Source organism: Enoplosus armatus, chromosome 2 (genome assembly GCF_043641665.1).
Source record: "Enoplosus armatus isolate fEnoArm2 chromosome 2, fEnoArm2.hap1, whole genome shotgun sequence".
Lineage (NCBI taxonomy): Eukaryota > Metazoa > Chordata > Actinopteri > Centrarchiformes > Enoplosidae > Enoplosus > Enoplosus armatus.
In genome coordinates this window covers 22316689-22342258 of record NC_092181.1, presented here as the reverse complement: position 1 = coordinate 22342258, position 25570 = coordinate 22316689, and the positions used below count along the sequence as shown (strand labels likewise).

The window sequence follows — 25570 nt, the reverse complement described above, 5'->3', positions numbered from 1 at the left end:
CAGAAACAGCGACTTGTTTGTCTCTCTGCCCTCACTTTTTTTTTTTTTGGTCAAACCCTCATAATCCACAGGCCGTAATCTGTAGCTGCTTCTGTAATCTGGTGAAAAGCTTCTCCCTCTCTCTGCAGCTCTATCTGCACTTCATCCCTTCATCCTGCTCTCACACTCTAATTTCCCCTGTAATTTGCTAAAGAGCGCGTGCTGATTGGTAGTTCTGCTGTTTCTGTTTACACTCTGCAGCTGACATCATTCCCCTGCATGTGTGTGTGTGTGTGTGTGTTTGTGCACGTGTAGGTTCCCCACGATCTATCTTGGATTAAAAATAAGAACCATCCTTCCCCCCCCGCCTCCCAGAAGAGAAATCAATGAGTGCAGATATCTGTGTCACCATCAGAGAGCCACATGACCCCCAATCACAAACTTATGACAGGACCACGACGTCCAACACATCCACAATTATTCTACTATCGTTTTCTCAATAGATTATCCTTCTTTTACTACATGAATTCTGGATCAAGGCTTTATTAAATAATGCTCCCCCATCTGACCCAAAACTATTATGTACATTTAATCAAATACTCCAATGCAGCCGACTAAGACGGGGTATCACTCTGCCCTCAAACGATTCATCCTTTCTTTTGTTTTCAGGAGCCACAGGGATTGCTCTCAAAACAGATTTTCATCTTTAAAACTCGCACTCATTTCATTCATAACCACCAACCAGCCTAATTGTATGAGTTACTTAAATTTGTCACCTTAACCCATAAGAACCCAGACCCATTTCCCCTCAAAGGAAAATTATGGGGAATACACCACAGACCAAGTGGACCACATTGAAGACATTTCTGATGTGTTTTTTTCATACTACCCCTTAATGTCAAAGATCTGTGATGGTACATATACGTTACATTGGGTGTTTATGGTAAATTTACTTGTTTTATTGTTTTATATTAATTTGTTCAAGAAATATGGTCAAAACAGGTTGACTGTATACAGGAGACACTATTCAAGCATTAGAATCGTTAAATGGGTTTTAACTTACCTTTAGTATCAAAGTACAGGCTTTTTGAAATTAGTTGCTTCCTTCACTTGTGTTTACATGTCACACCACCATTTTGAAAAGGTCCCGACCTGCCACAGTCACATGACTGTGACATGACCACCACACCAGGATGTTTCGTATATGCCGCTTAGGGACTTAATGAGTTAAGATCAAGCACAAAGCTGTATAAGGAAGATTTTGGGGCCTTTGAAGTGTGTGTTACACTGGTGTCACCGTGGGTTCTAATGGGTTAAATTTCAGAATGTATGTGTTTTCCTTCTCCGAAATGAACTGTTTGTATAAGAGCATTACCATAATGTTTCTCTGATGGTGTCCTTGGACCAGGGTTCATATTTTTTTATGATAATGTTTAGGCATAACAGTGCAACCGAGCCCCGGTTACCATGGTAACCCCTAGATGTGCCATTCTCACAGACTGTCAATCACTTGGCAGGGATTTCTATGATATTATTTTTCCAACATCTCCCGCAAATTGTTGCTATTTCTGAGTTTATTTGACATTAAATCGTCGTCATTCATTTAATTTGAAACACTTTAGTCGCTACTAGCACCAACAAGCTAGTAGCTACTGAGCAACCTTCTGTGTAGCAGAGCAGAATCCAAACCTCAGGAAAGGTGAAGTGGAGGGTTTCTCAAGGGTTCTCATTACCAGAAATGTTCTGAAGTCCAGTTTCCATCCCCTCTGACTTCGCCTGTCATCATGCATTTAGAGTTTCAGTGTAACATGTAGCCTAAAACAAATGCCACCGCTGACGTGCCTTTTCTCTTTCTGTTTCCAGACGATTGCACACATATGTTGAAGAGACTGGACTGTTGTGACTGGTGATGAGAGAAACGCAATATGCAGATATTTATCATAAAATAATAACAATGTAATAAATAACATAACTTATACTACTTACATACCTAAAATGTTTCAGTTTTTTTGAGGTGCTCTTTCACTTATACTGATGACATTATGGCCAACAGCTCTCAGTTAATTAGCCCGCTGCACAAGAAGCTTTCTGACCGAGTCAAGACAATAAGACTGGAACTTGGGTCACTATGGAGTGCTTTTTGGAAATCGATGTGTTTTGGCAACACAATGGCAGTATAGTATTCATACAGCTACAACTCTTTAACAAGCATTTATTTGCCATTTTTGCTTCAAAAGGGATTCAAATGATTTCCATCGATTGACTAATCGATTAATGATCAAATCATTCACCTCTAAAAAGATTACATATACTGTACCTGTTGGGGATTATTATGGTTGTTAGTGCTCAGCGTTAATAAGTCCATGATAACTTAATTGAGATTGAGCTTTTACTATACTTTGAACCGCCCCTCAGAGCGTTTGAAGTTTAATGTCGGAGGAAAGGGTTTTCAGGAGGTGATCATCAACATTTCATGCGCAACACCTGTTGTTCTCAAGCCAAATAATATTCCCACTACAGTGTGCTACAGCAGCATGTTTTCCCTTCATATTACTGCTGGTCTATCACGGTACTTCTGCGCTTCGAGACAGTTGTTTACTTAATGTAGTGGGAAAACCAGATCTTTATACCTCAGTCCATTATGAACTACTACTGACTGTGCCAAAAACCAGTCAGTTGCACTTCTTTGATGGTACATAGAGGCAGATGCATTGTATAAATTACTTAGTGCTCATTTCAGTTGCTTACTAAAACATAAAAGAGATAGTTATGATAAGGATGTTCTCATATCTCTAAGATAAAGAGCTTTATTGCAACTGAGCCAAAGATAAGGAAACCATTACCAAATGGTTTAGAAAGATGCCTTATTTTGTGTAAGTGTACCAGAGACGCAACATCTCTGTCTGAACTGACTCTTTAAAACACCAAAGCCACTGACGGAGGATTTCTTAAAACAGGAAACAATGAGTCCAGTGCAGCAAGACTATAAGGTGATATTTTTCATATTGTCAACAAATCCCACAAAAAGACCAAAACCAACAATGAACTGATCCTTGTAACAAGTACTGTCTGTGTAGCCAAAGCCTGATATACTGAAGCTTATTCCTCTGTGACACAGAGCTCCATTTTGTCCAAAAACTATAAAGAATCAATGAGCCACATCGTTGCACTGAGGAAGCTGTGTCAAGCTGATAATCCATTCAACAGATTCTTTTGAGTATGGGTTTGTTGAGAAAACACGTTCTGTAGGTTATGAGATCTTGTTGAAAGCCTACAAAGTAACATAACTTCTCGTTCTTGACTGGAAACGGCAACTTTTCATATCCATCCATACCTGTCGGAGCCAGAATCTGATCCGGATTATGAGAGTGGACGGAAAGAGCATTCACAGCAACAAAGATTACAGCAGGACGTCTCTGTTTGGTAAATATTTCGCTCATCACCTGCTTATTGTGTGACATAAAGGTGGATTTAGTCTTTCAATCACAAGCCATATATTTTTTTTTCTATATATGCCTCTATATATATGCTAATTGGTGTATGTGTGGGAAATGCACCACAATGCAGACTGACGTGGAAAGAATCTGCTGTCAGAAAAACAAAAGTAACACAGCTAGTAAAATGTTAATCTCCCTGCACTCCCAGTTATTTGTATGCTGGAGTACATTAAAGGCCTATAATACTACTCAAGTTGACTGTTTTGAGAGAACATGTACATAGGTTTACCAAGAAGACTGTAGTTTGACAGGCTTTTGGCTTAGAATAAACTCTTTGCAGATGACTGTATAAAGAAGTACGAGACGAGCGGATGTCAGCAGAAAGTGCTATGACAGAGAGAAGGAAAAGTGTAATAGGTGCCCTTTAAAGAAAGAGGACAAACGTAAACGAAAAGAAATTAAAAAAGACAATTTGCAGCTTTACAGCGGGATATGTGCTGGACAGCAAGTCTTCGTTTTTACAATTCGTTTTTTGTACGGATTAAACAAGTGAGATACAACATGTTAATTAGTGAGCTTTAGAGGTGTTGGTAGATGGATTCTGTTATCTGACAGAGCCAGGCTAGCTGTTTCCCTCTGTTTCCAGTATTTATGCTAAGCTAAGCTAACATATTTACCGCACAGACATGAGAGAGGAAAAGATCTTCTCATCTAACTCTTTGCAAGGAGGCAAATGAGTGTATTTCCCTTTATGTTGAACTATTGCTTTAATCAGTTGGAGAAGAGGGACTGTGAAGTGAAATGGCCTTACATGGTCCTGTCACCACTTCAATTCCTCTAATCTCCTGCATCAAAGTTGATATATTTTGACAGAGCAAACAGCCGCTGCAGCAACTCCCTCTCACCCACATCATTTGCATACTGTTAATAATACAAACGGAGACGGGCACATGACTAACACCTGATGTGTCAAATGCGTTTCTGTGCACGCTCGCCTGTAATTGTGTGTGTTAGAGGTGTTAGTGTGTGTGATTCTCCAGCAGAGAAACCTGGCTTCCTTTTTAATTATTCAAACATAAACCTCGATTCACGCAGTCACACACACACACACACACACACACACACACACACACACACCCTTTAACCTCTTTCCATCACTTCCTGTCTCTTTACCTCTCTGCATTCATATCTCGATGTTTTCCCTCCTTCTGTCCTGCACTCTCGCACTTTTCCTCTCCCATTCTTACCCTTCTCCTCACCCTCACCCCCCTCACCCTCTACCCACCTCCCCCCTTCTCTTTGTCAGTGTGCAGCGGACTGAGCACTCAGAGCTGATCTGTTCTGGCATTTGAGGAGAAGCATTTTTCTTTTCCATGGCACTGCTGGAATGTTCAGAGACAAACACACACGAGAGGAGAAGAGGAGAGGAAACAAGAGGAGAGGAGAGAGAGGAGAGGAGAGGAAACAAGAGGAGAGGAGAGAGAGGAGAGGAAACAAGAGGAGAGGAGAGGAGAGAGAGGAGAGGAAACAAGAGGAGAGGAGAGGAAAGGGAGGAGAGGAAACAAGAGGAGAGGGGAGAGATGAGAGGAGAGGAAACAAGAGGAGAGGAGAGAGAGGAGAGGAGAGGAAACAAGAGGAGAGGAGAGAGAGGAGAGGAGAGGAAACAAGAGGAGAGAGAGGAGAGGAGAGAGAGGAGAGGAGAGGAAACAAGAGGAGAGGAGAGAGAGGAGAGGAAACAAGAGGAGAGGAGAGGAGAGAGAGGAGAGGAAACAAGAGGAGAGGAGAGGAAAGGGAGGAGAGGAAACAAGAGGAGAGGGGAGAGATGAGAGGAGAGGAAACAAGAGGAGAGGAGAGAGAGGAGAGGAGAGGAAACAAGAGGAGAGGAGAGGAGAGAGAGGAGAGGAAAGAGAGGAGAGGAGAGAGAGGAGAGGAGAGGAAACAAGAGGAGAGGAGAGAGAGGAGAGGAGAGGAAAGAGAGGAGAGGAAAGAGAGGAGAGGAGAGAGAGGAGAGGAAACAAGAGGAGAGGAGAGGGGAGAGAGGAGAGGAAAGAGAGGAGAGGAGAGGAAAGAGAGGAGAGGAAACAAGAAGAGAGGAGAGAGGAGAGAAGAGGAAACAAGAGGAGAGGAGAGGAGAGAGAGGAGAGGAAAGAGAGGAGAGGAGAGAGAGGAGAGGAAAGATAGGAGAGCAGAGGAAAGTGAGGAGAGGAAACAAGAGGAGAGGAGAGGAAAGAGAGGAGAGGAAACAAGAGGAGAGGAAAGAGAGGAGAGCAAACAAGAGGAGGGGAGAGGAGAGGAGAGAGAGGAGAGGAAAGAGAGGAGAGGAAACAAGAGGAGAGGAGAGAGAGGAGAGGAAACAAGAGGAGAGGAGAGAGAGGAGAGAGAGGAGAGAGAGGAGAGGAAACAAGAGGAAAACAGGGGCCAAGACAGGAGAGGAGACGGGAAAGGAAATAGGAAAGGAGGAGAGAGGTGAGGAGAGGAGGAAACAGGGCTAGATGAGAGAAGAGGAAAGAGAGGAAACAAGAGGAGAGGACAGACGAGAAGACAATTGTAGGGGAAACCGGAGGAGAGAAAATTAGGCGATAGGAGAGGACAGGAGTGGAAACAGAAGGGGAGGAAAAAAGGAACAGAGAGGAGGAAACGAGAGGTGAGGAGACAAATTCAGAGCAGAGAAATCGAGAGGGGCCCGGTGATGAAATGGGAGAGGAGGAGAGCAGTTTCAAGGCTGTAATTGAAATCTAATTATCACCTCAAGTCCCAGCTGACTCCACGTCAAGCAGCCGCACACTCGCACATTTGAGCGCCACATATGTGCGCGCATGCAAATGTCTGCACGTGTGCACTTATGACATTATTACCACTAACATCTGGCGTCTTCACACACCAATAATCCCCGTCCCGAGAGCAGTGTAGGACCTTCGTGTACTTTCACCTCTCGCTCTCTCTCTCTGACACACACACATACTAATACACACATCCTCTCCGGCAGTGGCAACCCCCCCTTCACACACACACACACACACACACACACACACACACACACACACATATTTTTGTGCATTCACGCAGACACATACACTCACAAACAGTCAATGGTGGGAAATGGGTGACAAGCATTTCTAATTTCTAATTACATTCATGATGACTGTTTTCACACATGTGCAACGTCATCACTATCACACACCCAACGTCATAGCACAAACACACACACACACACACACACACACACACACACACATCAATACATGCATGCAGGAAAACACACACTCACACACACAGTGCACCATTTAGCCATCCTATTTAGCCTGCACTGTCCTGACCTGGTAATGACATGATGTGTGTGTGTGTGTGTGTGTGTGAGACAGGAGGATGGAGGGATACTGACTGGCTTTCCCTGGCCGAGGTCTCTGTAGAAGCCGCTGAGCTGTCAGCAAGTCCTCGGTCTTCACGGCCTGGAGAAGCTCCTGGTCCTTCCCCATGTCCCCTCCGTCCCGCCTCGGTCCGCTCGGTCCCGCTCTCTTCCTCTGAGCGCCCCTCTCTCCTCCGTTAATCCACTGCTACATCCTGCCGCCGCTCCGGGCCTCCCGCTGGAGCTGAGGCGCGGAGGGATGGATGCTGCCGGGAGTGGGATGCACCGATTCGGCCAGGAGTCCAGCGCAAGTCCCGCTCTACCTCCCCTCCACGCGGTGCTACCGACCCACACCGACCACCGACCGACCGGACCTCGCGCTCTGTCTGGATGCTCTCCGGCCGCGCACGAACACACTCGCGACAGATTCCACAGATTCTATCCGCGTGACGATTTCACCGGGTCTACGTGCGTGCCGTGCGTGAAAACGGTGGAGCTCGAGCGCCCTCCTATATGATGGGTCAAATCCGCACCGCTGAAATCTCACGAGCCCCCAATCCGCAGAATAACACGCACGGGTCGCTGATGTTTAACGTGTGACCGCTGTCGCCGCCGCGGTGCTGGACCAGCTCGCGCCAGCTCCAGCGCGCATACACACACACACACACACACACACACACACGCACACACATTCACAGTCACATATGGCATTACATAAACACGAGCTACTTGTGCGCGCGCCACTCCAGTTGTTGTAATCCCAGTCCGCGTGTTGGCGCGCGTGCGGGCGGACAAGTCAAGAGAGGTCGTTTGACATCGTAATAATAATGTAGTCTACTCAGTCGCGTGCAAGAGGTGCACAGAGCGCGGGACAGTGGGAAGCAGAGTCCGGGATCGCGCGGACCCAAGAGACACTCAGCACTGTCACTCACTGTCGATCGATAAATGATGATTTACACTGGCTTTCACATTATTCATTCATATCTGTACTGAAACGGAACTGTAGCCATTTGTATTCTCCATTTTATTTTATTTTGATCACATTATTTTACCCTTTATTTTATTTCACTCTTTTTAAAATCATTTTATAAATAACTCTTTAATATATTTTCTTCATGACTATTTTTATTTTTGTATGTAAACCCATTCTGCTTTTATTGCTTTGCTGTTGAAAGGTGCTATGTGTGTCACAGTGGTGATGGTTTTACAACAACATGTTTAAGGTTAATGAGACAGATAATTTGAGGGCAGGAAAAGTGTGTGTGTATGTGTGTGTCCCTGGTGCAGGGCTAATTTAGACTAAAGGGGCCACTGCCAGTCAGATTTAGGACAGGAAGTGGAACACATGACAGAAGACTGGTGCTTGATAAAAAAAAAAAAAAAATCAAAAATCAAATATGTGTGTATGTGCAGGATTTATCTTTATTTTTGTACTGACACAACGCCTATCTGATTGGAATGGTAAATAGTTGTTCAGGTGAGTCAGCTTCATACAGGGCCGGATTAACACACTAGGGGGACCCAAATGAGATGTGGGCCCCTAGTCTGCCCCCCACACAAACTTAGTTTGAGTACGGTTAGATTAAGTATACATACATTTATTTGAGAAAATGCACTGATACAGTTTAAGTTATTAAAAATAGAGCTGTGCCCCGGTGCCATATTCTAAGCCGTTTTTGAGTATGTTGTGTGTTCATGCTGGAGAAGTGATAAAGTTAAGTCTACTCAAAAAAGTCGGTGTGCATGCACAAAACAAAAACAGGTTTGATTTTTAAGTGTGCTGTTAATATGCACTATGTATATTATACACACTTCATACAATTAGTACGCATCATTGAAATTTAGACTTTGTGATGCATATTACAACAAGACTAAGAGTCTACGGCCATGCTAGCGACTCTGTGAGGCTGTACCTTGGCACAGCAGTGCTTTCAGCTAAATGCTAACATCAGCATGCTAACATGGTGACAGTGACAATGCTAACATGCTGATGTTTATTTAGCAGATACAATGTTTACTATGGTCTCCATCTTAGTTTGGCGTGTTAGTATGCTAACATTTGCTAGCACTAAACACAAAGTAGCCTACAGTTGAAGCTGATGGGTCATTCGTTATGCAGGAAGTTGGTCATAAACGAAAGTAGTGGACAAATTCAAAATTTGACCTAAAGATGACGCTAGAGGTATTGTCAATGGATCACTTGTCTGCTACATATTTGCTACACAACCAGGGGCCTTTGCCCACTTCGCTTGGTCAATAGTTCAGCCTTGGGTTCATGCATTAAATCAAAATAGACTAATGATTTTCATTTATTTCAGATGTTCAAAGTATGAAAAGCATCAGGACTAAAGATACTAACATATGTACAATGATTTCAAGTGAAGAGTTAAAACTGCATTAATCAATACTACAACTGAATCAAATTACTACATGTAATTTGAAAAGGCTCTGCTGCTCTGTGAAGATTTTTAGCCTCTTTTAGCTGATTGTTTTTACAGCACTTACTGTATAATTGAGTTTCAGCCGCTCTCATTAACCCCCCTTAAAGAAAGTTAAATATCTAGCACAGACAGACATTTTTATACGAGTTGGTGGAGACCAAAACTACAGAAGTTGACAGCAGCTGTTGTTGCAAAAATATTATTTTATCTCGGGACAAATCAGGCTTCCTCATTTCATCCATAACTGTTGTTTTCTCATGTAAATTAGGTATTTGTCCCATTATCCAGAGAAAACAGTCAAGATAATGAGGTAATTAACCCATTATTACAAGAAAACAACTCTTTCGTCCTGACATAACGAGATAATCAACTCACAATCTCGAGAAAACAAGAGTAAGTGGTAAGTAATGGTTATGTTAACCATGCAACCACGGCTGCTCATGGCCTCTGTTCAAAACAGAGTAAAGCAGAGAGAAAATTAGACTTTCATTCATCATGTGGCCAGAAAGAAATCGTTTGGTTAATATTTTAGCCATAACAAATATAAAATAGTGATATGTCAGCTTCTTTTGATGTTTAGTTGTTCTGCCCTCTAGTGGCCAAACATCAATTAATGCAGCTTTAAAGAGCAGCAGATTGTACAATTTTATGGACGCTACAATCTGATATATATCTTGGAGGCAGTGGTACAGCAGTTCCACAGGATTTGTAGAAAACGTGTCCTGTACGAATAATCATAAATGTGGATTTATGACAATATGAGTTGTTATTCATTTCAAAAAATTATAACATGTGCCATGTGTACCATTTTGATAATGTGTGCAAATAACCCTTCAAAATTCAAACATTACATTGTAAAACAAAAATATTTGTTTCACTCATAATAACACAAACATCTTGACACAGCAACAGGCACTCACACATGTCTATATACAACAAGGGTACGCATGAACATAGTCTTTAGCTTGTGTACTGAGTCCAGGTAAGGTGCTTATGTTTTCTGCTCCATATGTGCGTATAAGAGCCCTCCTGCACATCTGCTTCAGGCTCTGCGGACGCTGCTTGCGATAAGGCACCGTCAGCTTACAGGATGAGCCGGTGTAATAAGTGAGCAGAGCGAAGAGTGAAGCAAAAGTCCTGTGGCTGCCGTACAGATTGAAGAGCAGGTTGTTCAGCTGGACACGAACGCTAGTCGGCCCATCGTCGCTTTGGTAACTCAGAGTGAAGAAAACATCCGTCTGGACGCTATCTCTGCAACAACACAGCAGCAACATACAGTCACTTTGTGCACACTTTATTTCCTTATAAAACATATGAAACAACACTACAACTTTCAAATGAAAGCGGCAGATTACCTGATGAGGAAGGTGCCCAGTGGTGCCGGTGTGAGTATTTCATGTGCCTCCTCCATGGTCATTGATCCCCAGTAGTAACCACTGTGTTGGAGCTGCTGGTAAGTGTGTTTCACTAGTTTATACTCTGCAGCGCTGCTGAATGGACGGAGGTGTGTAGGCAAGTTCTCGGCATCAGCTCCAGTCACCGACTACAGCAGAGCAAGTATTAGAAATAATCAAACGTATTTGTCCTATTATCCAGAGAAAACAGCCTATTGTTTTAGCAAGATAATGAGATAATGAATCCATTATTACCAGAAAACAACTCTTTTGTCCTGAGATAACGAGATAATTAACTCACGATCTCGAGATAACGGGATTAAAAACATAATTGCAAACACGGCTGCTCATGGCTTCCGTTCACAACAGAGTAAAAGAAGAGAGAATATTAGACTTTCATTTATCATGTGGCCAGAAACAAATAACTGTTCACTATTAATTTAGCCATAACAAATATAAGATGGTAATGTGTCAGCTTCTTCGATGCTTTTGTGCCCCCTAGTGGCCAAACATCAATTAACGCAGCTTTAAAGAAATTTTACAATTTTATGGATGTTTTATGGACAAACTGATATGGGATGAAATAAGGTATTAAAATGAAATCTTAGAACTTGTGACCCTCAGTCAGTCAGTCCATTTGCAATAAAGACAAAAAGTGCCATTAGGAACCTGGCTGCTGTACCTGAGAGAAACTTTTCCAACATTAAATTGTTGTTTTAAGATCATTTTTTTAATCCATTAAATCCTTTTCTTTTAAGTTTATAAAGCAACTTGTAATTGCAACTTGTTTTGAGAGATGCTATATTGTGTGAATAATAATAATAATGTAAAAGTACTACTACTACTACTACTACTACTAACAATAATAATGCTCTGCACAGTGTTGAACACTTAGTCACAATAACAGTAACAGAGTTCAGACGCTGATGTCTGATTCACCAGAAAAATTAGACTCCATGCCAACATCCAAAGTCCAAAGATGAACTCAGATATTTGGCTTTTTCGAGTTGAGTTTCCGAACGATGACGCAGCGACAACCACAAAACCTTTGTGTTGTGGAAACTCTGTTTTCTCTGGAAGATTAAATGCAGATAAGCTCCACTGATGTGAAAAACACTGACCAATAATTATTATTATTATCATATATACATATGTATCTTTCATTGGGACAGAAATCTGCACATGCATACCAACATAATAACCACAATAATACTATAAAAATATTATCATTATTAGCGATGTTGTGGTTCATGTTGTTGTTGTTGTTGTTATATAATGTTTGGCTGGAACAAAAACCTACATGCTCAGCCTGAAGTCATGTGGAAAGTCTGTTATTTGTCACTAATAGAGATGAATCATCTCATAACCATGTTGTTAAAAAGTGTTTCCAAATATTAAAAAATGCAAATATGATAACATGCTTATTTCCAAAAATGTACAGAAAAGATGTGACCAGTGGTGGAAACTAAGTACTGAGGTACCTGAACCCTCCCTTTTGTTACTTTCTATTTCTACTCTACTACATTCATTTGACAGCTGTAGTTACACGCTACTTCAGAATAATATATACATTCAGATGTATTATTATAGAATAAGCTAACATTAACATTAGCAGTATATGAAGTAGTTAAAATTGGCGCCATCTTTACCAGCTACAACATTAAAGTGATGCTTACACATTAATGCATCAATATCAATATTGTAATCCAATTATGTAATGTATATTATTCTCAAAAGGGTCATTCTGCATAGTGAATACTTTTGACTTTTGCTACTTTAAATATATTTTGATGCTAATTCTTTTGTACATTTACTGACGTAAAATGTTCCAGTGTTTCTACACTGAATACTTCCTCAACCACTGGTGTTTGATTTCTGACTTTATCTCGCTCCAGCCATCCGTCCATTGTTTAAAAATCAATATCACAAAGCAATAACATCCACAGTCTGTGAATCACAGCGAGCAAACTTTGAGTACCAACCTGGCGCCAGGTTTCAGGTTCTTCCTCTAAGCGAAGTTTGTTCCAGTGCAGTAAATCTAGCTGCCTCTCCGTCGGCTCTTGGCTCTGTGGACTAACTCTCTCTGGGCTCAGGGCTCGTTCGGGTCCTGCAGGCTCTTCAGGGGGTTGACGTTGGCTCTGTGTCTCAGCTGCGCGGTTCTGTCTTTGGCTCTGTACTTCTGTTTTGTCAAGATTGTCTCTGACCATCCTACAAAGAAGAATCCTCTTCTTGACCACCACTTTTCACTGGCAGATCCTCCATCACCGACTCCTCTCTGCTCAGCAAGCATAAAAACTTTTTAGTGATATTTCGAGAATTTTCCGCATTTCCAGCGTTTCTACTTTTGTAGGCGCAAATTGAAAATGCAGGTGGATTGAAACCCACCTAATGACATATTGATATGGGAAACGTATTAGCAAATAAGTTGCTTATTTATACATTCAAAGGTTACAGAGAAACATCATCATTCATTGGTGCCGAGCAGGCAGAGTACAGTAAAGTTGTGAGTCAGACAACAATAAGATGAAACTTTCAGTTTGCCATTTCATACATTGTTGTTATAAAACTATCAATTATTGCCACTTTAACTTTATTGCATACTGTTGCAACACATGTAATCCAGTCTGTGTGTGTGTGAGGTCATGTGACCGACAATAACCCCCCAGAGGTTTGTGCATCATCCATCACTGGATTAATGACAGAAGAACGCTTTCACTTTCTAAGTCAAGCGACACACACACACACACACACACATACAAAATAAAAGATAAAACAATACACAGTATATGAATACAAAAACTTAACAACAAGTAAGTCTTAATAATACTTATATGTACAAGTACATAAGCAATATACTTTATATGTAGTATAAGTATATAAGGATACATAGAATACATAATACTTTTTCTGTTGGAATGCACTTCGTAAAATGTGCAGGGCAGAGCAGGGCTATGATTCCTGTGCTGTTGACCCGGAGTGGATGTTAACACCTTGAAATTAAAGCTGAAAGTCTGACCTTAAACCTCATAAGAACTCAGGAGTTCAGAAACATCTCAATAAAAGTGTGAATGTCCATATGTTATGGACTGCAAGAGATCAGACAAAAACGTTGGCAAAGGTCACAGAAAAAGTGCTAAAAATAGTTTAAAATTGGGCAAACATCTCTACAAATCCTTAATCTGTCATGAATGATATTATTTTACTGTTGTAAAACACATTTACATATTATGGGATTTTAATGAGGAGATACGCTAATGACACTGGGGTTGGTGTGGTAATCTAAAAATAGGAGTTGTCCGCACATAACGGAAATCAAAATGTGTTTCTGGATTATACTTTTGTACCTGTTGAGTTTAGATGAATGGAGGAGTAATATTTGTCATTACTGGCGCGCAAGTCAAAAATGCATGAATTAAACTTGACTTACGTGCTGTCTCGGACTGTCGGAGGCTTGTTTGCTCCACACAGCAGCGGCAGAAAATCAAATGTGTTCATTAGTTTGTTTTTAATCCTCCACTTTGACCAAAGTTACACAGTAAGAGCGTCCGATTCCGGTTCATTTGTGTGTTTCTGGATTATAATTTTGTACCTGTTGAGTTTAGATGAATGGAGGAGTAATATTTGTCATTACTGGCGCGCAAGTCAAAAATGCATGAATTAAACTTGACTTACGTGCAGTCGCGGGCTGTCAGAGGCTTGTTTGCTCCACACAGCAGCGGCAGCTTCTCTCCGGCCGAAAGTCGCAGCTCTTCTTGAGAAGAAACATCATACTTTCGGTTAGTTTGCACCGCGTTGGTGGCGGAGCCGCTGCGTCAAACAACCTGCCGATGAGTTGGATTGTACTTGTGTGCGGTTCTCCAGTGAGGGATTCATTTACCGACTGCGGCGTGCGCACGTCTTTACACACGCTCACACACACAGAAAAAAATAAAAATATCTTCAGTTGTTCTCGATACTTTCGCTTTCTCTCCTGGTCTGCAGATTCCCTTAAATCACATGATCTGCCAGCAGTGCGCGTGCATGCCAGTGTGCTTGCGCGCACGTGTGTGTGTGTAGTTCTTGTAGTCTTGTTACATATCGTCAGCTCTTTCGTGGTTTAAACGTGGAAGGAAATAATTACACGGTTAAAAGGACACAACATTAAAGGTCTTTTATGCATTGAACTTATGGTCTTTTATCTCAATAATGAGAGTTATGAAAAGCACTTCCTGTCAAAAGGACTGGGAACCATTACATGATGGGAACATGTCTCAGTGTATGAAGCATTATGAATCATCAATAATGTAACTCTGATGGGTCTCATAAGGGCCTGCGGTCTGCTTTTCAGTAAGGAGGTGAAGACTCAGCACACGACTACTAAACACAAACTACATTTGAAAACTATGTAATAGAACAACAGAATGCCAGTGATCTGTTATGAAAGATGGATAAAAGGCGAAGGAAACCCTAATTTTTAATGTTGTGCGTTATGATTATTTTGCAGTACTATCAAAACCTGTATGAAGCTAAACGTAGTCTTTGCTCATCAACTTACTTGTCACAAAATGTTGCATGATGTTTGTCATTGGCCTAATTCTCGAAAAAACATTTACTTGGGGATTTAATGTGGGTTAAATAAATATAACATAGATTTATATAAATATAAAAGAAGTAATAAAAATGTGGTTTAGTTGCAGATTCTTCTGCAGCAGGATATCCTGTGGGGAAACTATTTTACTACACACACACACACACACACACACAGTCACGTTCAGGGGACATTATATTGACTTACATTCATTTCCTGAAGATTTATCCTAACCATAACCATAACTACTACTTGCCTAAACCTAACCCTTACCCTGACCTAAACTGAAACCTAAAACTAATCTTAAACCAAGTCTTCAACCTAAAATTAATTATGGGACTTGTCCCCAAAAGGAAGGTGAGTAAACAGATTTATGTCCCCACAACATGAGTAATACATGCATCACACACACACACACACTCTGATGCCATGGTAACCAGTGAGACTTCTCATAATAATCACTGAATAACAATCAGACAGCATCGAGCACTTTACATTTATTAACAAAGTACAGATTTCAGCATTAAACTCTCTCACACCGGGAGGTCACGTTTCCTTCTGTTTCTCTACATCATAAATTATTCTTCATTGCTGTTAGAGCTCGATCCTTCAGGCCACGGAGCTGGACGTCTGGTTTTCTTTTTTGTTTCGTCTGTGCATCAAGTAGGCAGCTGCTGTTACAGCAAAGATCCCATAAGTGACCAAGACACACTGTAAGAGAGCAGAGGTGGAATATATTTCTAACTGAGGGCTTGATATGCAAAATCATGTGTGAGCCTGTGTGCATATGTGCGTGTGTTATGTACATTTCGGCGACCCTGCAGGGTGTAGCTATTAAAGTATTTCCTCCAACCAGTCAGTTCCACAGAAGTTGGGGCTTCAATGCCAAACAGCTGCTTCTGAAACACACAAAAAAAGCCCCACACACCCACACGCATGCACACAGTAAGAGGAAGAACTGCAGCCAGAACACTTGATATTTCTATGCATTTTATCATGATAATAACGTTTTACCAAAATGTTGTTCTTTGGATATGACGGACACAGAAATGTAGTTTATAAAACAACATTTCACTGCAAGTAAACTCAATGTGCATTAAAAAGTAAAAGAAACAATAAATAAACCACACATGAAAACGAAAGAAAACCAGTTAACCACAAAACCAAAAGCGACTCCAATGAACTCCGGGCAGCTGTGGCTCAGGAGGAGGAGGAGGAGGAGCGAGTCGTCCATTAATCGCAGGATTGGCGATTTCGATGAGCAAAACACTGAAGCCCAAGTTTCTCCCGACGGGCCGGCCAGCGCCTTGCATGCAAATGTGTGCGTGAATGGGTGTAATGCGCTTTGTCCGTTAAGGTTGAAATGTGCTGTATAATTGCAGTCCACCTAACCTTCCAATTAGCCGGCACCCATCCCGCATCAATTAACCTGAGAGGTATGCAACGTCAAAATGAATGTGAAACAATAAATGACGAGAACATGTATTCAGCTTATCAAACATCAATAACTTCATGAGCTCTAGTGAGTCTCATTATGATCCAGATGCTCACTGCTTTTTCACTAAACTTTCAGTACTACATACAAAGTACATTTGGGAACTGTGTGGCAAGAAATTGAGCAACTGTTTAAAACAGTTGAGGCCAATAAGAAAAAAAAGAAGTTGAATACTTTATTGCGTGTTGAAACAGGCGGTTTGTTGACTGGTATGACGAGGCAGAACTGGGATGACAAGCTGATTTATGGCGATGCAAGTCACATCCAACACAACCTTTGAATGAGATTAAACTGAATTATTCATCAGCCGGAACTCCAGCTAATCATCTGGACCCGCTGGCAGCACAGAGCTCCTTCTCCACAGACTCCACAGTGTCTTTGCCATGAGAGTTGGACTGTGTGATGAAAGCTTAAAGCTGTAATTCCCTTTGGTTGAAGATTTTGAAGTTTTTCTTTTAATGCATATGCTGAGATTATTAACAAATATCTCAATTCTCCAACATTAGCTGACACAGAAATACATGAAAGCCAGGCTTTTTTCGTAAGTGCTGACAGGAACATTTACTTTTTTATGACGCTGAACACATTATATTTATCTAAGAGCTTGTGCCAACATAGCATTTTTCTGTGGCAGGTCGCTGGGATGAATGCTACGTTAACAGCTAACAACAAGCTTACAGCACGTAGGGAGATAAAAGCACAACACTTGCCAGCAAAACATTGGCCGATATACTATTCTGTCTCTGTTATGATTTCTGTCTGACATAAAGCTCAGGATAGACAGACAAGGCCAGGACAAACCTCTCCTCCATTTTCTCCATTACCAGGGAGACTAGTCCCGCCCCATTTAACAGGCCTATATGATTGGTTGCCTGGTTCCCCAGGCGGCCAGATTCGCTCTCTCCTCAATGGAAACAACTGGAAAAAACGCTGGCGCTCAGAAAAAAATGCTATATGGACACAAGCCCAAAGTCATGTCACTACAAATAATAAATATGTTTAAAGCTTCGGCCTTTTTCAAGCTAGCATTTAAAACTAGCTTGGTCCAACATGTTGCTGCTAAAGAAATCTTGGCCTTGCGCAGGTTGTTTCCCTCTGCTTCAGCGTCTTTATGCTAAGCTAAGCTAACCTCCTCCTGGCTGTAGCTTTATATTTAAAAGGAATAGTTTGACATTTGGGGAATAAACTTAATCGCTGTCTTGCCATGATTAAATGAGTGGATTGATACAACTTTCAGGTCTGAACAGTAAAGTAAATATGAAGCTGCAACCCGGTCATGGTTAGCTAAACTTGGCACAAAGAATGGAAACACGGGGAAACAACAAGCCTGGCTCTGTCCAAAAGGTAACAAACCTGCCTACCAGCACATGTAAAGCTCCCGAATCAACACGTTACATCTCATTTGTTAAATACAAAACTACACTATTACAAAAACCAAAGTATAAAACCTACATTTCATCCTACGTCTAACCAGGTTAGCCGTTTCCCCCCCTGCTTCCAGTCTTTATGCTAAGCTAAGCTAACGGTCTCCTAGCTCTTGCTTCATACTTTCCACACATTATCCATTCAAAAAGGATCTATATGTGTGCTACATGACAGTAAAAAAATCTTTAAAAAAAGGGACTTCATAATGCACTTTAAAATGTAGTTGGACACTTGTCTTCTTATAGTGTCTCTTTTAATTCAAATGCATTCAGTTGCACAAAATTAAGTATTCATCTGGAACATCAGATTTACAGCACATGAAGCGGCTGAATGCAGAATATAAGAATTCATGTGAAACGATAAATTATTTCCATTATGAACATTAGATTTGCATGCAGTTTGCCAGGGGCGACAGCAGAGTGCTGACGAGGCCGCTTTGCATGGTAACGCTGATTAATTCTGCAGAGTAGAAAGTAAGCTGTGTAATAAATATCTGCATATGAACACAGAATCTGTAGGCAAGGGTATCGGAAGCGCTCTGTTTTCCGTTTGTGGTCTGAGTGGTATTGACCGATCACGTTTGAGCGGGCTTTGCAGGTAAACAGTCCGTGTGAAAAGCAAAAAGATTGGAAGATGGCTGCTTAAAATCACTTAGAAACAGAGTCTGTGCTATGATTTTATCAAGAGCACTTTCATTGTAAATCCATGTCCCAGTTTAGCAAACCACATAAGTGAAAGTGGCTACAGAGCAGCAGCCCTACAGCTGAAAGATACACACAAAATGGTTTTGCACTGTACACATTGTCACACAGATTCTCGTCGGCATATGATGTTTAGACGGGTGATTTTAACAACAAAACACATATTGTGCGTAAAACCTGCTTTTTTTGCTCGACATTAGCTTGTATCTGTCTGCTTGTATTTTAAAGCTAAGTTCAGGCAAATTTTCTCGTCCCTCCCTAACCGCGATGAAATAAGTGAGACCCCGAGGTCTGTTACGTATGTCGAGCCCAAACTCCCTCCTCCTCTCAAACTGTGGCAGCAGCTGCAATAACTGCTATATTCAGAGTTTAATAAGATATTCAGGGCTGACGAATAGTAACGTAACAATGAACAGCATGGCTGCTACTATGTGCCAACACCTCGGTAGCCCATCTACAACACAGGTACCCACACAGCCTCTCAAAGGGCCAGGACTGTGCTTCTAGTGACTGTCAAAGCTCCACCAGACTCCCTGTCTTTCCAGCAGAGTCTGACAGTAGCTTCTCATGGCTGGTGAGGTCTGACAGTCCATGCTACACTGAGCGGTGGTTCGTCAGTGTCCCCTGACCCCCGGCGTCACACACCATGTAGCCACGAGGCCAAACATTTCCTACAGTTGTTGCTACGTTAACAGCTAACAACAAGCTTACAGCACGTAGGGAGATAAAAGCACGACACTCGCCAGCAAAACATTTGTTGCTCCTTCACTCCTCTGTTGCATTTTTAAAAGAGGGTTCTAGCAGAATATGTGAATGTTACCTTTTAATTCTAAATTAATGGACATTAATAACTGACTATAAAAACCCACTGAGCACTACCTGCAGCACCAGACAGCAGACAGACACAGTTAGAGACTAGAGTCTGGTTACCATGGATACTCTACAATGACAGTCTCCTTTTAGATGGAGCTGAAATCAGAGGCTCTAAATGTCGTAAGGAGCATATCAAACACCTGTGTTACAAAATCTTTAAACACCCACATTTGTCACTATGGTGGAGTATTTTGATAGAGGAGATCACTGGATGAGGGCTCAGTGTAGCTGTTACCACGTCAATTTTTATATCACAATGTCTAACAGGTTAAACATTAATCTTTCCCTAAGTCATTCAAGATATAACTTAAAGGAGGACTTAAGATTTGGAATAATTAAGAATATGTATTGTTTCAGTATTCTTATTATTATTATCCTTGATGCATCTTTGTTTATTTAGGAACATCAGGAGTTGACGGAGACCAAATGGAGAGTTTAAAGGAGAGTGAATATAGACTTACATTCATCAACACAACTGGTTTCTGCCCCCGTGTGGCCTAAAATCAGTTATTGCAGGTTTCATATTTATATTTTAACAAGTAATAAATATGTGTACATTTGATGACATCAGGAGAAAAAAACAAGATAAAAACCTTCAATCTAGGTGTCTGCTGCTTCAAAGAATTGTTTTTTTTATTAAATGTTTGAATAATATCTAAAACTATGAAAATGCTTGTATTTACCAGAGCATACATCTATCTTATGTTGTTTTTTGCTTTTAAAATGCTCGTTATTGGTATCCTCACTTCTACATATATATTTGCAAAATGCAATTGTTTGAATATCAGTTTCCAACCTTTAGACTGTTTAATGTGCTGCTGCAACGTGAATTCACCTTCTGGAAATCAATAAGACCTCATCTTTGTCTTAGTGTATCTTACATGATCGAAAAGCCAATGTTGAATTAATCAGAGGAGAAAAAATTGTGATATCTATCTATAGGGATTATTTTTTTCTAAACAGTAGAAAAACAAAAACATATTATATCTTGTTTACAATTATATATAAAACAGGATTTGTCTATCAAAACAGATACATTTTCATTCTTTTAATCGACTAATCCTTGTTTAATTTCATCCCGCCGCTGCAGACATGTAGAAGCGAAATCCTGTCCTTACCTTCACCTCTGTTATGAGATGACCGAAGCTGGTGAGGGGGATCCGGGTTTTAACAGGAGACGTCGGCATTACTGGAGACAGTTTGAATTAAAATGTTACGTTACACTGTTTTTTGTGTCGCACACATTCAGTCGACAGTCTGAAGCTTCATTAAAATCAACATTTTGGGGGCGTAAACTGTTACTTACTGCTCTGCTGGTTGGAGGCACGACGAGACACTTGCACAACATTTTCATGTGTACATTGTGTTCCGGGAGCTCTGACGCGCAGCCCATCCTGTCCAATCATGTGCTTCTATGCAAAGCGCCGACCAATAGGATGTGGGGCTGGTGGGCGGGGCTTGCAGGTGGTTACACAAACGGGAAGTACCTGCTGTTCCTCTATTCAGCCACAAGAGGGCACACGATTAAAGTTTATGACAAGGTCTGTCCACCTGCATACAGGTTGAGTCAAATTCAGGCAAAACTACTTTTTAAGGGTTTCCTAGTTTTCTCCCTGTCCTGGAAATGTTCCTAATTATTATCTAGACAGAAGCTGGAATGTAAAATGTAATTCTTTAGAAATCATCTGAAAAAGGGAAATTATTGAGATATTTTATTAAGTAAAAGAAGCTTTATCATGGCCATTGGTGCTACAGCCTGTAATTTGCACCAACAGTGGAAGTCGCCAACATTTTTTTTTAACATAGTAGATTATTTTTACATTTACTCAAGTACTGTTCTTATGTACTGTTTTGAGATACTTAGACTTTACTTGAGTATTTCCATTTTATGCTACTTTATACTTCCACTGTACTACAATTCAGAGGGAAATGTTGTACTTTTTATCCCACGACATTCATTTAACAGCTATTATTACTTTACTTTATAATTAATTTTTAGATTAAGATATTACATACAAAACATATGATCATCTTGTAAAATATGATTGTTAAAGCTTAAACTACCCAACAGTGTATGAAAATGAACATCTACAACATCCAATAATAATAATCCAGTAATAAAACACTGACAGGGGCAATTCCAAATACAATGAGTATGTTTACTTTTGATACTTTAAATACATTTTGTGGCTAATACCTCTGTACTTTCTGACTGCAGGACTTTAATTTGCACTTTTATGGTGTGATATTGCTACTTCTAAGGAAATTATGTGAATACTCCCACTACTGATCATAGCACCATGTTAGCCTCTTGTACTTTTGTGTTTGTTTGAATCCATTCATAATTAAACGTTTATAAAGTTATATACAGGATAAATGTCTGTTATTTATCTTATTCTTTTTACCTTTATATTTTTACATGTTTGTTGTCAGCACCATCAGACCACGGCAAATTCCTTGTAATGTATGTTACTTGGCAATAAACAGTTTCTGATTCTGATTCTGATTCTGTTTCTGAAATGATGATTTCCAGACTGGAGGCCTAAAAATGCAGTCCTTTGCTGCATGTCAGCCCCTCTCTCTCCCCTGCCTTTCCTGTCTCTCTCCAGCTTTCACTGTCATAATAAAGCAGAAAAAAGAAACATGTTCTCAACAAACAGTACAGCAAAGGAACTCCGGAGCTGTATTCACAAAGCATGCAAAGGAGCTAAATGTAGCTCCTAACTGGCTGAGAAACTCCCAAAATTAAGATGCATGTCAGTCCTAACTTTAAGGCTACTATGTTTTTTCTCTAAGAGTACTTCATGACGGATTTTAGTGTTAGGGTTAGTAGTACAGTAGGTCTTTAGTCTGAGAGATGTTAGAGGTAGTCGAGAGGACTGTAGGACCTACTCCCAGTCAGTAATGTGCTGCAGGTAATGGGCCTCATCATATAAGTGATTTGGACAACACAAATCACTGTGGACATAGTGAACATCTTCCATTGAACATGATGTCAATCCCCGCCCCTTCTCTTAGCTGAGGAGTTTTCTTTGCTTCTTCCTAAAAGTTTCTCTTAGCAGCTTTGTGAATAGCTCTTAAGAGGAAACTCTTAGGTAAGAACTTTTAGCCTAATTTAGGAAGGTAAGATACTTTGGTTTAAATAGAAAGATTCAGCTTTGCTACATGATTTGCATGCAGCAGAAACCTTCCACCAACACTTGGCTTTAGGCTCCCGAGGATGGCTTGTTGTCTGGACAGAGTGTTTGTTTTTCCTCAGTGTTAAAAGGCAGATATAATCTCAATCAAAAGGATTTTCTGTTGAGAGGGTAAAGAAAGCACAGCCACTTTCCACAGAATTTCTGCACAGGCATGAAAACTGGCAAAGCTCTAAGTATGTTGCAAATTCTTTCTGTTCTTCGTCTATCAACTTCTGCCCCCACAGTCCTGCTGATCACTGCTGATCGGCACCGTCACCTAAGAGTTGGCAGTGGTAAAGAGGAAGTGTGCATCCAGAGAAAAAGGAGTGTGACTGAACTCTGGATCAAGTTCAGAACAACAGCCTGGACAGGTCTGCACAGAGTTTCACTCCAGCACTACCTGTGCACTCCCTGTAAATGCAGCCTTTGAATTTCTGCGTCCTATTTATTGATCTTTTGTGCCTATGACTACTTGTTGACTGGATAATCTCACTATAATCACCAGTGTCTCCACCCAAATATGAAGACAGCTGCTCTGAGAAGAATGCTCAACTCGTCAAGTCAAGTCAATTTTATTTAAACTGACAATGTGTACAGCATGTGACAGCCTCTATCCTTACACCCACCTTTCCTGACGGGCAACATGTTGCACAACCCTGTTCTTTTTGAGCGTACGATCAGGTTTCCAAACAGGCATAAACGCAGATTGTTTGAGCAGCTAAACAAGGTTTTATTTCTAGCCCACGTTTACGACTGTTTGATTATTTATTTATTATTGCAACTTATTTCCTTATTGCTAGCCTTTCCTGGTTAGCAAAGAGCGTTCAAGACAACCTGAATCTTTTCATCGTCTCCATGAACTCGTCATATAAATATATCAGCAAAATATCTGGACAAATATCAGTAAAATTAGATAGGAAGATTATATTTTAATCTCAAAAAGAGGAAAGTGGAAACAAGCTTATAGTGTTTTGTATCTTTATGTACACAGAGGCAGAGAGGTGGGGAGGGTACATTTCAAGGTTTTCTAGTCAGTGAGGTCACCTCAGCATTGAATAAAATATATGAAAGTGTGTTTTGTGCACCAACTCAAACTTACATGTATGTTTATAAGATTTCTTACATCATTTGTGTAATACCAAATTTTTTTTTTCTTCCATTAAATGCGTCTGTACAGCTAGCCAGGCTCTGTCCGAAGGTAACACAATCTGCATACCAGAACCTCTAAAGCTCACTTATCAATACATTAGATCATGTTTTGGAAGCCCGAGGGACTGATGCACAAAACTTCAAATTCTATTTGTGGCGTCTTTATGTCTTGTTTTGCGAGGATTGCTTCTATAGTTTTCCAGAGTATTTTCTGGTTTGTTTCTAAGAAAACAAAATAAAATAAAAGTGTACAAAAGACGATGGCTTTCAGGAGATCTCTGCAGTAATGTCGTCCATATAAATCCAAAATAATTCCAGTCAGAAAATACATCAGAAATACCAGACATACCATGCAACACAAAACACTGCATGTTGGCATCCAGTATGTACTACTTATATTCTTGGTAACACAATGAAATATGTCAGTTAAGTTACAAAATATAACAAACACAATTTCTCCTTACTACTAAACACATCTGGCGTATACAAATACACAAGAGAAATTACATAATATTCCTTAATTTTGGTTATAAACACAGTTTGCTGCAGAATTTCAGCTCCTGTGGCCACACAGACTGATTTCTTTCCATCTCGGCAGTCTTAAACCTAACAGTCACTAGAGAAGTGGATTTCTATCGCTGTGACATTAACTAAGAAACCAACATATCTTATTTATAGTATTTCACAGTATATTCCCATTACAAACAGGTATTATTCATCCATCTTTCTAACCGTCAGTAACAGCAGTGTTCCTTTCCTTTACATTTGTACAAAAATCTTGACTGAAAATGACATGTTGTGATTGTGTGCGGGACTATTTCTTGGCAGGGATCAGTGGCTTCTGGAGTCTCAGCCGGTTGCCTGGCAACCTCAGGGTGACGACAAGCCTTCACCACAACTGGTCGTTTTATGCTAAGCTAAGCTAACCAGCTGCTGACAGCATATTTGCCAAACAGTCTTGAGAGCGGTATCAATCATCTCAACTCTCGGCAAGAAAGTGAATGAATGTATTTCCCAAAATAATTCCAGTGCAATGCTGGAATGATACTTAATCTGCGTTGAGTTGCTGTAACTTGATTAAACACAACTTTATTAGGAACATGCATAACCAAACTAGACTTTGACACCTGGCCCTTCGACAAGACAGGGCCACAAAATTAGGTAACAATGAAGGTCCTGCTTTAGTTGATGTTGTTCTTTAGTGGCTCTAATTTCAAACAAATTTGCAATCAACCAAGTAACCAAAACCAATTAACCTAACCCTTGTAGGCCCCTGAGGCTGGGGCCCCGGGGCAGGTTAGTGATCCAGCCTGGTGAGTGTGTCTGTGCCTCCTATAGTCATACTCTACTGAAAGTATGCAGTACTTGTGGTTTCACTTGTGTTGCTATTGACAGGGAAGCATTGCTTCATAGGTATGACAGCTGCGCGCGCACACACATACAGTATGTGTTAGTTTTGAAATCAACGACTGGCTGAGAGAGAGAGAGAGAGAGAGAGAGAGAGAGAGAGAGAGAGAGAGAGAGAGAGAGTTGTAAGCAGCAACACATTGGTGAGGACGGGGAAACAGGCGCGCGGCCCGGGGA

The 25570-nt window shown here is 40.8% G+C and overlaps 3 protein-coding genes across 3 annotated transcripts in view; all 3 read right to left on the bottom strand.

The window, feature by feature from the left end:
* LOC139296944 (caskin-1) overlaps positions 1–6892 on the bottom strand; it is a 29668-nt gene extending 22776 nt beyond the window's left edge. Inside the window, exon 1 of the mRNA XM_070919518.1 lies at positions 6799–6892. Coding sequence (XP_070775619.1) covers positions 6799–6892 — 94 coding nt within the window. The remainder of the gene's footprint in view (positions 1–6798) is intronic.
* Positions 6893–8166: 1274 nt separating this feature from the next.
* socs1b (suppressor of cytokine signaling 1b) lies at positions 8167–14443 on the bottom strand. The gene is made up of 4 exons (XM_070917785.1): positions 14270–14443; positions 12580–12872; positions 10559–10746; positions 8167–10454 (listed from the first exon to the last, which is right to left on the bottom strand). Exons 2-4 carry the CDS (start codon positions 12802–12804, stop codon positions 10130–10132), a joined length of 738 nt encoding a protein of 245 aa, XP_070773886.1. The 5' UTR covers positions 12805–12872; positions 14270–14443; the 3' UTR covers positions 8167–10129.
* Positions 14444–15641: 1198 nt separating this feature from the next.
* On the bottom strand, positions 15642–21018 carry LOC139302288 (ATP synthase membrane subunit K, mitochondrial-like). Its single transcript, XM_070925947.1, has 4 exons — positions 20965–21018; positions 20777–20847; positions 15971–16063; positions 15642–15875 (listed from the first exon to the last, which is right to left on the bottom strand). Exons 2-4 carry the CDS (start codon positions 20843–20845, stop codon positions 15774–15776), a joined length of 264 nt encoding a protein of 87 aa, XP_070782048.1. The 5' UTR covers positions 20846–20847; positions 20965–21018; the 3' UTR covers positions 15642–15773.
* Positions 21019–25570: the final 4552 nt, after the last annotated feature.

What these genes read in the sequence shown, in the direction of transcription:
- socs1b (XM_070917785.1), bottom strand. Translation starts at nt 12,804, where the DNA reads ATGGTCAGAGACAATCTTGACAAAACAGAAGTACAGAGCCAAAGACAG. An exon ending in AACCTGAAACCTGGCGCCAG is followed by an intron (nt 10,747 to 12,579) that starts GTTGGTACTCAA and finishes GCTCTGCTGTAG; the next exon opens with TCGGTGACTGGAGCTGATGC. An exon ending in CTGGGCACCTTCCTCATCAG is followed by an intron (nt 10,455 to 10,558) that starts GTAATCTGCCGC and finishes GTGTTGTTGCAG; the next exon opens with AGATAGCGTCCAGACGGATG.
- LOC139302288 (XM_070925947.1), bottom strand. Translation starts at nt 20,845, where the DNA reads ATGCCGACGTCTCCTGTTAAAACCCGGATCCCCCTCACCAGCTTCGGT. An exon ending in ATCTCATAACAGAGGTGAAG is followed by an intron (nt 16,064 to 20,776) that starts GTAAGGACAGGA and finishes TGTGTGTTTCAG; the next exon opens with AAGCAGCTGTTTGGCATTGA. An exon ending in CCCTGCAGGGTCGCCGAAAT is followed by an intron (nt 15,876 to 15,970) that starts GTACATAACACA and finishes GCTCTCTTACAG; the next exon opens with TGTGTCTTGGTCACTTATGG.